This window comes from Calidris pugnax, unplaced genomic scaffold, assembly GCF_001431845.1.
Source record: "Calidris pugnax isolate Ruff unplaced genomic scaffold, ASM143184v1 scaffold1, whole genome shotgun sequence".
In the NCBI taxonomy this organism is placed as follows: Eukaryota; Metazoa; Chordata; class Aves; order Charadriiformes; family Scolopacidae; genus Calidris; species Calidris pugnax.
Window position 1 is genome coordinate 919,325 of NW_015090800.1, and position 14,852 is coordinate 934,176.

Consider the following 14,852-nt stretch of genomic DNA (forward strand, 5'->3'; position numbering starts at 1 on the left):
AGCAGATGGCTCGATGTCTTATAGCATCCAGTGTTTGCGCATCAAAGAAGTCATGAGGTCTTGCTAGAAAAAAAATGAAGAGAGATCCTTAGTGTCCAATACATTGAACACATTCAAACACATTCAAGCATGTAAGTAAATCTGAAGTGTCATTAGTAAATCATTTATTGTTATGGCAGCAGTGCTACCTTGTAAATTAACATTTACAGCTCTTTAAACTGAGAAGTAGTGACTCCAAGAGGGGCACAATTCATTTAAATTTGGTCAAAACATATACACCTTGTAGATAATACAGCTATTTTGACAAACTGAATTACACACACTCGGTTTTTTTTTTAATGTTTCAACTAAATTCTACTCTTCAAAATTAAGAATTCATTAATTTTGCAGAGTACCTCTGGGATCATCCATTGCTATCATCTTTTTAAAAAAAAAAGTCCCAGTACAAAGAAACCAAACCCAGAGCTCATTAATAAATGTGAGTTCTAATTTAATGCAAAAACAGCCCAGTTAGGGGCAGTTGTGATGTTTATGGGAACCTAAATGGCCAAGCCACCTTCACAGCACAGTCAATAATTCCAATATTACTGCTGTGACTTTTTAGAAAATAGTATTAACGTACTTTAAAACATACATACAATCAACACCTTAAAAGCAGAATTACACCTATACTGTACTTCTTAACTTGATTAAAAACAATCTGCTTAGTTCAAATTTATAATCAGTAAAAACCCCAGACATTTCCAATGAATACTGGGATGCTGCTAAGAGATCAGCAATGCCACTGAAAACAGAATTGCAAAGGATTAAGAAGAAATTATTGTGACCATACAGAAAATACTAGCTTGTCACAAAATTTGTGATCTCCAAGAAGCAATAATGCTGAACAGTCAGGTGAAAAACTCCAAACCGCTAGACATGTTTCTTTCCATGTACAAGTTGTCATTCCATGTTCTTTGATTATTATTTAAACAGATTATTTTCTAGCAAAGAATCACCAACTGCATCACCTATTACACCTCAATTTATGAGCAAAGTGCAATTAACATCCATCTGATATATTACAAGTAGTCTAAAACTAGCAGGCACTAAAAAAGCCCTTTTCCTTTTAGAAAAGGACTTTTTAAAGTGTTTCTTGAACAGTAAAAAATTACTGAATTCTGGTTTGGAGTATAAAGAAGGTCTATCAACACAAGGCCTATCTACACAAAAAGTATTTTAACTAAAAAATAACTGCTACATATTTGCATACTGTTAGAAATACTTCACACAAATTTTTAAAATATAGCGTATAATACAGTAGTAAAATTACATGACCAATAAAGTATGAATGAAAGTACTTGGACTTTTTTGAGCCTTATTTGAAACCAGTAATTCTCTACGTAACACAGAAATTAAAACTAAGAATAGTTGATGTTATCAACTATATACTATCCTGTAATCTGCAAAACCACTGAAGTTCTATTGTCTTCATTTAAAACAACTTCTATATGGCTTTTCACCAAGACTATCTATCCATTATTTCAAAACAAACTACAAATTCCACTTAAAGCTAGTATTTGCTACACTCCTGGGACTACTTGCTGTTAAGCATTCATCTGTACATTATGTACTGTCCTTACTCTCTCAGTTGGATACTGCCAATTAGGCAATCATCACAATGAAATGTTTTCTCGCTCTAAGCGGCAACGTAGAACGGCAGCTCATGCTGCAGGTGGTCAGTGATGCAAGCACATAAATATTTTATAAATAAATATGAGGGAGGGAGGAAGGAAGGGAGGGTGGAAAGGAAAAGACAACCCCAAATTTTTTGCTTTTGGTTTCATACAGCATATTTCTTCAGGATTTACCACTGGATAATAGTCAACTGACGCAGAAGAATGGGCACAATTTGTCAAAGGCATACGGATAGTTTTATTTGTTCCTTATTGAATGTTAATGCTCTACCTTAAATCTATTCCCTCAAAATTATTTTCAGCATACAGTATCTCCCTCCCTGCTTAATACAGCTTCCAAGTGCAGAATGAACTGGTATGAATTAAAATCTTCATACCAGTAGCCTACTAAATGAAATTGCACTAAATGACAGACTACATGGAGCAGTCAATGTGCATAAGGCTATCCAGAAAAAAAGCTACTGACAGTAATTCTGAATTATTCTGCAACATCAAAACTTACATCAGATGGTCTCTATAGCACCAACATAACCAGCTATAACGGTGTCTATAGTAAAACATACTTTCATCATGAAAGAAATGATTTCCAAACTTAAAAGAACACATACTGTTTATAGACGTGAAAAAAGAAATGCAAAACAGTTTAAGAATGGCAAGGTGTTATGAAAGAAAAAAAAAAAGTAACAGTAGGAATTCTCTTTATAATCTAAGTTAGAAGATCATATTCTTGTCACATATAAAGCCACAGTAAAGTCTCTTTTTTCATTTATGCATTAATGTATCTCAGAAGGGTGTTTAGCTTCAGATGTAAAACACAGAGGAAGCAAATTTATTGATTTGCTGTATTTAAAGTATTAAGAATTTATACACGAGGATGCTTCAACAGTAGCATGAATTAGCAAGGAATTGCCAATAAATATTTAGTAAGCCACTCACACCTTGCAAAAAAAGCCAGGGTCTGATCAAACCATGAGGAGATAGGAAGAACATGAGGTTTTTTTCAGGAGAAAAATTGTTTTGCGATGAAAAAGTCTAATCTTTTTGTCAAACAGTTATTTGTGATTTAAACAGACTGTACACTATCAAATAGCATCTTGCTCTACACACACATCATAACTTCTTGTAACCCAGCCTGCAGAGATCCTGGTACATACATTCAACAGCCCTCCTTTTGGACACTTGTAAAATATCTAAATATAAATCTATGTTCCTAGATTTATATACTTTAGACTGAAAATACTTAATACTATTGTTTCGTTACTTTAGCTTCTTAGATGAGGGTCCTTGCCCTCCCCCATTCTTCTTGTAAGGACAAGACATACAAACTTGCACACTTCATTCTTTAACTAAAACTAAGCTAAGAAACAGAAAGACAAGTGAAATTGTATCAGCCCTTTGTCAAGTTCACCTAATCAACAATAATTCGCACAAAGTTTTACAAAAAAAAGCTTCTTAGCATTTTCAGAAAATGCCATCAACTTTGGATACATTTCTGGGTCACATACCCTCTGGAGAAATACATTCCAGTAGTCAGTTCCCAACTCAGAGATGATTTTTGCCTTAAGGCAAAACTCTACAGCCAGCATTGCATTTGTCTCAAGAGGTAAGAAGATAAAAAATTTTTCAAGCAGCTGTCATTTTTCTTCCCGCACAGCACTTGATCAAGACAGCAGGCCATTCAAGTACTACAGTCTGGTCTTTAACATTCCCATAATATTCACTACTTACATTTTTTTTGCCACAGATTCATTCAAGAATTCACCAGTAAATTCTTATTACAACTAGAACACCTTAGCAGAAAATTTGAAGTTTTAAGTACGAACTCCTGATTTGAAACGTGTCAGTCAATAATGTTCATCAATTACAAATAAAATGCCAACCTGAAAAACTATTTCTACATATACTTGGGGAGTGACATTGAATTAAGATGTATTAAATCAGCCACCTAACAAAATCAGTATGGAAAAGCAAGCTAAGATGCAACTCAGGAACCTCTGAAAGTGAGAATTTTGATGTGACCAGTCTTAGACATCTATATTTTGAGTAATGCAGCCACCAAATCACAATGATCCTTTAGGAATCTGTAACTATTTTAAGTAACTCTCTCTTATTTCATTACATTTAAGAGGAACTAAAAGGATGCTGCAAAGTGATCACATAACCCTTCATTCATCAGTCTTCATAGATTGCTAGAGTGAAAGAGAAGACTCTTTGAAAGTCAAATTCTGAATAGAACAAATAGCTTTCTACCTTCTTTGAATGTTAAATCAGTATCAAGAGGATCTCTTGAAGTTCACACTTTTAAGGTATGTGAGCAACTTACACTATTAAACGCATATTTTAAGAATACCCAAGTATTTCTAGCAAGATAAAAGAAGTGAAAGAAAAAAAATAATCACCATAACTAAAGTCAACAGTGGCTCTTCTAGCACTGAACTGCACAGTCGTCACACAGTGTAGGAGACAGACACAGGAAATAAACTTTTCAGAATTGTAGGCAAAACTCTAACTTTCCAGAACAAGGCTTCTCTGCATTCATGGCAGAAACGTGACCACTCCTTCATAAATTTCAGCTGCTTAAAACACAGCTGAGTTATTAAGATAAGAATAATCACAATCATGTGATATAGAGTAATCACCGAAGATCACTAGCACATGCATTCATTGTTGCAGTACTCAGTAATCACTGCCACTAGCACATGCATTCATTGTTGCAGTACTATTTGAAAAATTGGTAATTGTATTTTTTCATGAGGACAGAAAGATCAATATAGCAAAGTGTTCTGTCACAGAACAGTTCTGGAAAAAAAGTGAGACTGTAATTGCTGACCCAGTGAAGTAATGCAGGTTCTCCAGCACACCACTATTACAATCCTAGTGGCCAGCCAGGAGACAGAACTGAAATAATTGTCTGCTTAGGAACAGAGAGCCATTCCTGTGGACAGTATGACATATAACAGATCCAGTGATTCATTAAAAAAAAAAAAAAAAAAAAAAAGACAACCTTGAAAATAAATCTTTCCATCAAATCCTATCACAAATGCTTTATCCAGCCTTGACCACCAGTCTAAACTCCTCTCAGACACATTATAATGCTTTAATATAATAGCTGCAAGCAAACTGCTTACAGAATTTCATATTTATACTGTCTCATTGTTCAATATCTTTAGGCGCATCCTTCCCCTCGCTTTTGGCATTGTGACATAATCAAGAAAATTCACCCTGAACAGCCCAATAAAACCCCACGCTGCCCTACAAACAGCTGCCTGGATCACTCTTTTGAACATGAGAATGAAAAGCATTTGCTTCGTGCTCGTTCAAATATATAACACGCAAGCAGGACAGAAAATAAATCAAAATCTGCTCCCAGTCCCCGCACAAAACCCGGCTCCTCCCGGCCGGCAGGAGATCAGCTCCAACCTTTCTGCTTAAGAAGCCAAGAGCCAGGCACTGCCCCGACCCTGGCAGGCACCAAATGTCAGGGATAATCTCATTTCCATATTGATGAACAATACATGGGATGACAAACGCCTCTGTGTGCGCACGGGGGAATCCCACCCCGAGACCTCAGCGGGGACGGAGCAAGAAAAAGAGGTGACTCCAGCACCAAGGACCCTGATGCCTTTCCACACTACAGTTATTTTATCTCCCTTTATGTTAGAAGATAACGGGGTGAAATAACTAATTTGAGGATGTATCTATTTGATTTTTCTAGTCCTTGTAGTTTTTTTGCCCCTCGAGCAATGGAGGGGGAGGTGGTGGTGAAGGGCAGCGGTGATGCTGGAGTGGTCGCTGGGAACCCCTGCTCGAGATCCCCCCAGCCTGAGACCAAGAGCAAGAACAAATCCTCCCCATCCCAAAGGGAGCATGGACAAATAACAAAGCACAGCACATCTTCTGAAGGCCAAACGTTCATCTGCATGCAGCAGCTCAAGCTGGCAGCCCTCGCACAAGCTGCTGGCTGGGTCGTGGTTTGGCTTTCACAGCTACATGCCAGGAAGAAAAAAACAGAAAAAGAAAAAAAAAACCCATGGAGCCAAAATACCCAAGAGAAAGTATCACGTCTATAATTTCTCGATGTCTAGTGTGCAGGTAACATGGCATGAGAAGCCCAGAAAAACAGCTGAAGCTGTGTTTTCCTGTCTTTTTTTCCTTTGTTTGTACCCATTCTGCATGCTGCTAAGAGATCAGCAATGCCACTGAAAACAGAATTGCAAAGGATTAAGAAGAAATTATTGTGACCATACAGAAAATACTAGCTTGTCACAAAATTTGTGATCTCCAAGAAGCAATAATGCTGAACAGTCAGGTGAAAAACTCCAAACCGCTAGACATGTTTCTTTCCATGTACAAGTTGTCATTCCATGTTCTTTGATTATTATTTAAACAGATTATTTTCTAGCAAAGAATCACCAACTGCATCACCTATTACACCTCAATTTATGAGCAAAGTGCAATTAACATCCATCTGATATATTACAAGTAGTCTAAAACTAGCAGGCACTAAAAAAGCCCTTTTCCTTTTAGAAAAGGACTTTTTAAAGTGTTTCTTGAACAGTAAAAAATTACTGAATTCTGGTTTGGAGTATAAAGAAGGTCTATCAACACAAGGCCTATCTACACAAAAAGTATTTTAACTAAAAAATAACTGCTACATATTTGCATACTGTTAGAAATACTTCACACAAATTTTTAAAATATAGCGTATAATACAGTAGTAAAATTACATGACCAATAAAGTATGAATGAAAGTACTTGGACTTTTTTGAGCCTTATTTGAAACCAGTAATTCTCTACGTAACACAGAAATTAAAACTAAGAATAGTTGATGTTATCAACTATATACTATCCTGTAATCTGCAAAACCACTGAAGTTCTATTGTCTTCATTTAAAACAACTTCTATATGGCTTTTCACCAAGACTATCTATCCATTATTTCAAAACAAACTACAAATTCCACTTAAAGCTAGTATTTGCTACACTCCTGGGACTACTTGCTGTTAAGCATTCATCTGTACATTATGTACTGTCCTTACTCTCTCAGTTGGATACTGCCAATTAGGCAATCATCACAATGAAATGTTTTCTCGCTCTAAGCGGCAACGTAGAACGGCAGCTCATGCTGCAGGTGGTCAGTGATGCAAGCACATAAATATTTTATAAATAAATATGAGGGAGGGAGGAAGGAAGGGAGGGTGGAAAGGAAAAGACAACCCCAAATTTTTTGCTTTTGGTTTCATACAGCATATTTCTTCAGGATTTACCACTGGATAATAGTCAACTGACGCAGAAGAATGGGCACAATTTGTCAAAGGCATACGGATAGTTTTATTTGTTCCTTATTGAATGTTAATGCTCTACCTTAAATCTATTCCCTCAAAATTATTTTCAGCATACAGTATCTCCCTCCCTGCTTAATACAGCTTCCAAGTGCAGAATGAACTGGTATGAATTAAAATCTTCATACCAGTAGCCTACTAAATGAAATTGCACTAAATGACAGACTACATGGAGCAGTCAATGTGCATAAGGCTATCCAGAAAAAAAGCTACTGACAGTAATTCTGAATTATTCTGCAACATCAAAACTTACATCAGATGGTCTCTATAGCACCAACATAACCAGCTATAACGGTGTCTATAGTAAAACATACTTTCATCATGAAAGAAATGATTTCCAAACTTAAAAGAACACATACTGTTTATAGACGTGAAAAAAGAAATGCAAAACAGTTTAAGAATGGCAAGGTGTTATGAAAGAAAAAAAAAAAGTAACAGTAGGAATTCTCTTTATAATCTAAGTTAGAAGATCATATTCTTGTCACATATAAAGCCACAGTAAAGTCTCTTTTTTCATTTATGCATTAATGTATCTCAGAAGGGTGTTTAGCTTCAGATGTAAAACACAGAGGAAGCAAATTTATTGATTTGCTGTATTTAAAGTATTAAGAATTTATACACGAGGATGCTTCAACAGTAGCATGAATTAGCAAGGAATTGCCAATAAATATTTAGTAAGCCACTCACACCTTGCAAAAAAAGCCAGGGTCTGATCAAACCATGAGGAGATAGGAAGAACATGAGGTTTTTTTCAGGAGAAAAATTGTTTTGCGATGAAAAAGTCTAATCTTTTTGTCAAACAGTTATTTGTGATTTAAACAGACTGTACACTATCAAATAGCATCTTGCTCTACACACACATCATAACTTCTTGTAACCCAGCCTGCAGAGATCCTGGTACATACATTCAACAGCCCTCCTTTTGGACACTTGTAAAATATCTAAATATAAATCTATGTTCCTAGATTTATATACTTTAGACTGAAAATACTTAATACTATTGTTTCGTTACTTTAGCTTCTTAGATGAGGGTCCTTGCCCTCCCCCATTCTTCTTGTAAGGACAAGACATACAAACTTGCACACTTCATTCTTTAACTAAAACTAAGCTAAGAAACAGAAAGACAAGTGAAATTGTATCAGCCCTTTGTCAAGTTCACCTAATCAACAATAATTCGCACAAAGTTTTACAAAAAAAAGCTTCTTAGCATTTTCAGAAAATGCCATCAACTTTGGATACATTTCTGGGTCACATACCCTCTGGAGAAATACATTCCAGTAGTCAGTTCCCAACTCAGAGATGATTTTTGCCTTAAGGCAAAACTCTACAGCCAGCATTGCATTTGTCTCAAGAGGTAAGAAGATAAAAAATTTTTCAAGCAGCTGTCATTTTTCTTCCCGCACAGCACTTGATCAAGACAGCAGGCCATTCAAGTACTACAGTCTGGTCTTTAACATTCCCATAATATTCACTACTTACATTTTTTTTGCCACAGATTCATTCAAGAATTCACCAGTAAATTCTTATTACAACTAGAACACCTTAGCAGAAAATTTGAAGTTTTAAGTACGAACTCCTGATTTGAAACGTGTCAGTCAATAATGTTCATCAATTACAAATAAAATGCCAACCTGAAAAACTATTTCTACATATACTTGGGGAGTGACATTGAATTAAGATGTATTAAATCAGCCACCTAACAAAATCAGTATGGAAAAGCAAGCTAAGATGCAACTCAGGAACCTCTGAAAGTGAGAATTTTGATGTGACCAGTCTTAGACATCTATATTTTGAGTAATGCAGCCACCAAATCACAATGATCCTTTAGGAATCTGTAACTATTTTAAGTAACTCTCTCTTATTTCATTACATTTAAGAGGAACTAAAAGGATGCTGCAAAGTGATCACATAACCCTTCATTCATCAGTCTTCATAGATTGCTAGAGTGAAAGAGAAGACTGTTTGAAAGTCAAATTCTGAATAGAACAAATAGCTTTCTACCTTCTTTGAATGTTAAATCAGTATCAAGAGGATCTCTTGAAGTTCACACTTTTAAGGTATGTGAGCAACTTACACTATTAAACGCATATTTTAAGAATACCCAAGTATTTCTAGCAAGATAAAAGAAGTGAAAGAAAAAAAATAATCACCATAACTAAAGTCAACAGTGGCTCTTCTAGCACTGAACTGCACAGTCGTCACACAGTGTAGAAGACAGACACAGGAAATAAACTTTTCAGAATTGTAGGCAAAACTCTAACTTTCCAGAACAAGGCTTCTCTGCATTCATGGCAGAAACGTGACCACTCCTTCATAAATTTCAGCTGCTTAAAACACAGCTGAGTTATTAAGATAAGAATAATCACAATCATGTGATATAGAGTAATCACCGAAGATCACTAGCACATGCATTCATTGTTGCAGTACTATTTCAAAAATCAGTAATTGTATTTTTTCCTGAGGACAGAAAGATCAATATAGCAAAGTGTTCTGTCACAGAACAGTTCTGGAAAAAAAGTGAGACTGTAATTGCTGACCCAGTGAAGTAATGCAGGTTCTCCAGCACACCACTATTACAATCCTAGTGGCCAGCCAGGAGACAGAACTGAAATAATTGTCTGCTTAGGAACAGAGAGCCATTCCTGTGGACAGTATGAGATATAACAGATCCAGTGATTCATAAAAAAAAAAAAAAAAAAAACCACAAGGCTGACTTTTCACAGGTAAAAATTAATGGACATTTTTTCTTCAGCTGTTGACACACCAGCAAGAAAAAATCTAAATGGGTTTTTACGTCTCGTCTCTAAAATGCAACTATCATTAAAATTAGTAAATAATCAGTTCAGTACTGGAGACTTACAACCAATTATAAAACAAAGTTACATTTTTTGGCAAGTCCCTAGTCTTTCCTAACCATTTATGTACATTAGAATCTCTAAATATATTTGACATGGTTATTAGTCTGATGCTAAGCCAACTCAGAAATCAAGTAACTGGATCAAAATGGACTAGAAAAGGTAGTGGGTTAAGTGATTGTACTTGCTAGAGGAAATAATTAGCACTTTAAAGATAACTTCTACTTCTCTGCACATTGGCTCATATAAAATTAAGAAATGTCAATTGTGGAGAAAGATTTTTAAAAGTAGCAAGTCAAATCTGCCCAAAATTAGATCTCAGTTATGCTCATAAAACTGCCATTAAGGTAATGAAATGTTGTGCTCGAAAGAGAGTTTATGTAATATAAATTTATCTCTAATTTGTTTGAATCTGCAATCTGTCTGAACTTCAGATGTCACCATTGCTAAATAGAACATATTCCAATAGTAACACAATTAGTAAACAAAAAGCGACTCTAAAATGAAAAGCATCTTTAAATCCCATAAGAGTTTATGTAATATAGATTTATCTCTAATTGGTATGAATCTGCAATCTGTCTGAACTTCAGATGTCACCATTGCTAAATAGAACATATTCCAATAGTAACACAATTAGTAAACAAAAAGCGACTCTAAAATGAAAAGCATCTTTAAATCCCTCAATACAAGAAGGCTTTAAAGCCCTCAATACAAGAAGGACATGGACCTGATGGAGAGGGTCCAGAGGAGGGCCACAAGGATGATCAAGGGGATGGAGCACCTCTGCTACAAGGACAGGCTAAAGGAACTGGGGTTGTTCAGCCTGGAGAAGAGGAGGCTCCGGGGAGACCTAATAGCAGCCCATAAGCTCAAACTGTTGCTCACAGAAAACTGACCTTTCTTACTGAATGCATAGATGCTTTAGTCTAAAAGGAAACACAAACAGAATCTGGAACTGTTTTCCTCCCATCACAAGGGATGCCAACACTAGCTAAAGATCACCAACCCTACCATACCCACAACTGCAGAGAAACAACAACACTGAAGAAGAACTTACTAAAGGCCTGTAGTGACAGGACGAGGGGAAATGGCTTCAAGCTGGAGGGGAACAGATTTAGATTGGAGATTAGAAGGGGGTTCTTTACTGTGAGGGTAGTGGAGCACTGGAACAGGTTGCCCAGGGAGGTGGTTGAGGCCCCATCCCTGGAGATATTCAAGGAGAGGCTCGACGAGGCCCTGGGCAACCTGGTCTAGTTGGGGGTGTCCCTGCTGACTGCGGGGAGGTCGGACTAGATGACCCTTGGAGGTCCCTTCCGGCCTGGGCAATTCTATGATTCTATGATTCTATCATAAGCTCAAACTGTTGCTCGCAGAAAACTGACCTTTCTTACTGAATGCATAGATGCTTTAGTCTAAAAGGAAACACAAACAGAATCTGGAACTGTTTTCCTCCCATCACAAGGGATGCCAACACTAGCTAAAGATCACCAACCCTACCATACCCACAACTGCAGAGAAACAACAACACTGAAGAACTTACTATATAAGATAAAAGCTTTCAAGAACTTCTAATTCTGGAAATACTTACGTAATGATCGTCGTCTCTTGTTCTTTAACTTTCTTCTTTTATTCATTCCAGCTTTAGATGGAGATTCCTCTTTGGCCTTTGGCTGACTGGCAACTTTTGAAGAGTTCTGCTGGCTGAAGTGTGTGGGCACATGACGGGCAAGTCCTCCCTGAGATGCAAAGCTGGCGTTGCACCCACCAACTACACACTAAGGAGAAAAACAACACAACAACTGTATCAGCGTGCTACGTGGCACTCATTCACAAGAGTTTGAGAGATCATTCAGTTTGACTTTTCTGGCTCAACATCCAACATACTAAGAGGAAGAGAAATTCTTAAAGACTACCCAATCCTTAAAAAGAAAAACAGAAACATAATCTGAAATAAATTTCTATCTGAACTTTATAACTCTCAATAATTATTCCATGGTATATTTTTTTCTATGCTTTATTATACTCTATAATATTGTAGAGCATAAAACCAAACAGTGCACTGACAAACTCTACCCACAGAAAATTAATGCTTCTGAAGAACCTTCCCCTTCACAGACCAACATCCCCTTGGTTTTCAAAATACTGCACTGTTGTTCTGTATTTCTCAACAGCTCTCTAATCTAATCTGCATTTGACAACAGTAATGTTCTCTAACATCCTCCTTTCCTTTGACAAGACAGAAGTAAAAAATTACATCATTCTGTGATCTTTACCTACATTAAATCTGAACACCTTAACGCTTTTTGTAAAGCTCTACAAAGTCAATAAACACTTATCTTACAGTTGTGTCTAAAACTTGAACTTTAGTAACTTCAAAGTTGTATTAACAATTATCTATAGATTTATTTTGGGATGCTAATATTACTTCAGAAGTATTTGAGGAAGTTCTTTTTTAAAGAAAATGGTCTCTCTCAAACAGAAAATAAAAGATTCAACAATAATTAAGCAGAAACACAGAAACAGCAAGATAATGTGCAACTAAGCTAGTACTGGCTACAGTAATTATTGGTAGTTTTATAAGTATTTGGTTTATATTTACAATTATTTCCATTTGCAAAATGAGTATTTAAATTATCCTATGGTAGGCACAAACCTTTTCTCTTGTGCCCTGAGTTTTCAAGAGTAATAGAAAAGTAATTTTAAGATATGCATTCCATCGTTGGCTGCAATGAATTGTCTATCCACGTGATCAATTTTCCTTCTGATCCAGGGAATGGTAGTAGGGCAAATGAGTTGATCAGCCAGTAGCAAGAAACCCATCACCGCTCTAAACCATTGGAAAGTTCTCCATCTTCCATATCTGTTCTGCTCCTTCCCCTCTTTCTCAGTTCTTTCATCTGTACCTCTCTTCTCTAGCACCTCCCTCCACGGCAAATTGATGAGGCAGCTCCAATGAGTTCAGGAATAAGTAATGCTGCCACTATCTACAGTGCTAATTTTTTTTCTGAAGGCTAAGGATGAATTTGCAAGCTCTTACAGTAATCCGCCCCAAGCCCAAAATTAACTGAAAGACAAGAAAACAGCAGTAGAACACCACTCAGCACGTTTTGACCCTAAAACCCAACTGTGTTGTTTTCCAACTGTGGCTGCAGAACTGAAAAGTCTATTTCTGCCTCAGACCTAGCAAGTGGTATTGGTATTTCACGATCATCATGGAACAATATAGTGTCCATGAAGGCAAAAACCTGTGTTATCCCCAAGGACTTAATACTTGCTATAGGACTAAACATATGTATATGTATTTCAAGACAACAAAAGACAAAGAAAAGGAAAACATCTGTCACATTTTCATTTGCCTTTTTTTTTTTTTTAAAGAAAAAATACTTAGAGGAAGTTATGGAAATTTTTCTAACTCCTGAGCTAACTACAAACATATAATTCCCTGACAAAAAGCTGTAGGATTCTTCACACTGTATTTGTTCCTCCCTGTCTCCCTTATTTATAAGTATCTTAAGAGTTGTTAAGATTTATACCAAAAACCTACATACACCTTTTTACCTTGCCCTACAATTTTCTGTGTTCAAACAGCAATATTGTATACTTCTCTTGTAGTGACTTCCAATATAAGAAATCCCAGCAATCTCTGAACTTCAAAACACTTAAGATCCTGATCTCATTTACACTACGGTAACCCCAATGCAATATTTATCACTTCAAATTAATATTAAAATTTACACTTATAAAATCACGGAATGGTTTGGGTTGGAAGGAAACTTTAAAAATCATCCAGTTCCAACCCCCCTACTGTGGGACATCATCTACTAGATCAGGTTGATCAATTTACACTTATAAAATCACAGAATGGTTTGGGTTGGAAGAGGAAGTTATGGAAATTTTTCTAACTCCTGAGCTAACTACAAACATATAATTCCCTGACAAAAAGCTGTAGGATTCTTCACACTGTATTTGTTCCTCCCTGTCTCCCTTATTTATAAGTATCTTAAGAGTTGTTAAGATTTATACCAAAAACCTACATATACCTTTTTACCTTGCCCTATAATTTTCTGTGTTCAAACAGCAATATTGTATACTTCTCTTGTAGTGACTTCCAATATAAGAAATCCCAGCAATCTCTGAACTTCAAAACACTTAAGATCCTGATCTCATTTACACTAGGGTAACCCCAATGCAATATTTATCACTTCAAATTAATATTAAAATTTACACTTATAAAATCACAGAATGGTTTGGGTTGGAAGGAAACTTTAAAAATCATCCAGTTCCAACCCCCCTACTGTGGGACATCATCTACTAGATCAGGTTGATCAAAGCCCCATCCATCCTGACCTTGAACCTGACCTACTTAGTTGTATTAAAGATGATCAAACTCCTAACCAGACTTAGGTAAATACATGCCTGCATTAGTTCAAGCAATTTTCTATTCTCCAGTTTTTAAGTCTTTGAAATAGCTGTCTTGCCTATAAAAGCAGATTCATGAAACTAAACAATGTAACTAAATTTTTAAACTTAGGTTTAACTTTAATTAAGGTACTCCTGACTTCAGCTTCTAGCTGTCTCCCAATCCTACAAACACTGACATTAAAAAAAAAAAAAAAAAGGGTGAAAAAAACCCACCCATACCCTCAGCTTCAATCACACTGAGAAATTAAAATTTCAGTCTTGCCAATGTCTCCACAGCTTCAATCACACTAAGAAATTAAAATTTCAGTCTTGCCAATGTCTGCTACAGGTCAAAAGTAACCTAGAGTCTTGGTACAGTGCATGCATTACTATATTCCAAGCTTATTAAAGGATAAATTAAAAGTCAATGCCTTCTGAAAGTAACACACAAACTTTGTGTCAGGCTATTGCCATATTCCAAGCTTATTAAAGGATAATATTAAAAGCCAATGCCTACTGAAAGTAACACACAAACTTTGTGTCAGGCAAACTTCTAAATTTTTTTAACATACAAGTTCAT

General features: G+C 36.1%; 1 protein-coding gene across 2 annotated transcripts in view; it reads right to left on the reverse strand.

Moving 5' to 3' along the window:
* The window catches only part of AEBP2 (AE binding protein 2), a 58,652-nt gene that overhangs the window by 33,110 nt on the left and 10,690 nt on the right, over nt 1–14,852 (reverse strand). For both annotated transcript variants that reach the window (XM_014937505.1, XM_014937506.1), the window contains exon 3: nt 11,460–11,646. In XM_014937505.1, coding sequence (XP_014792991.1) covers nt 11,460–11,646 — 187 coding nt within the window. The remainder of the gene's footprint in view (nt 1–11,459; nt 11,647–14,852) is intronic.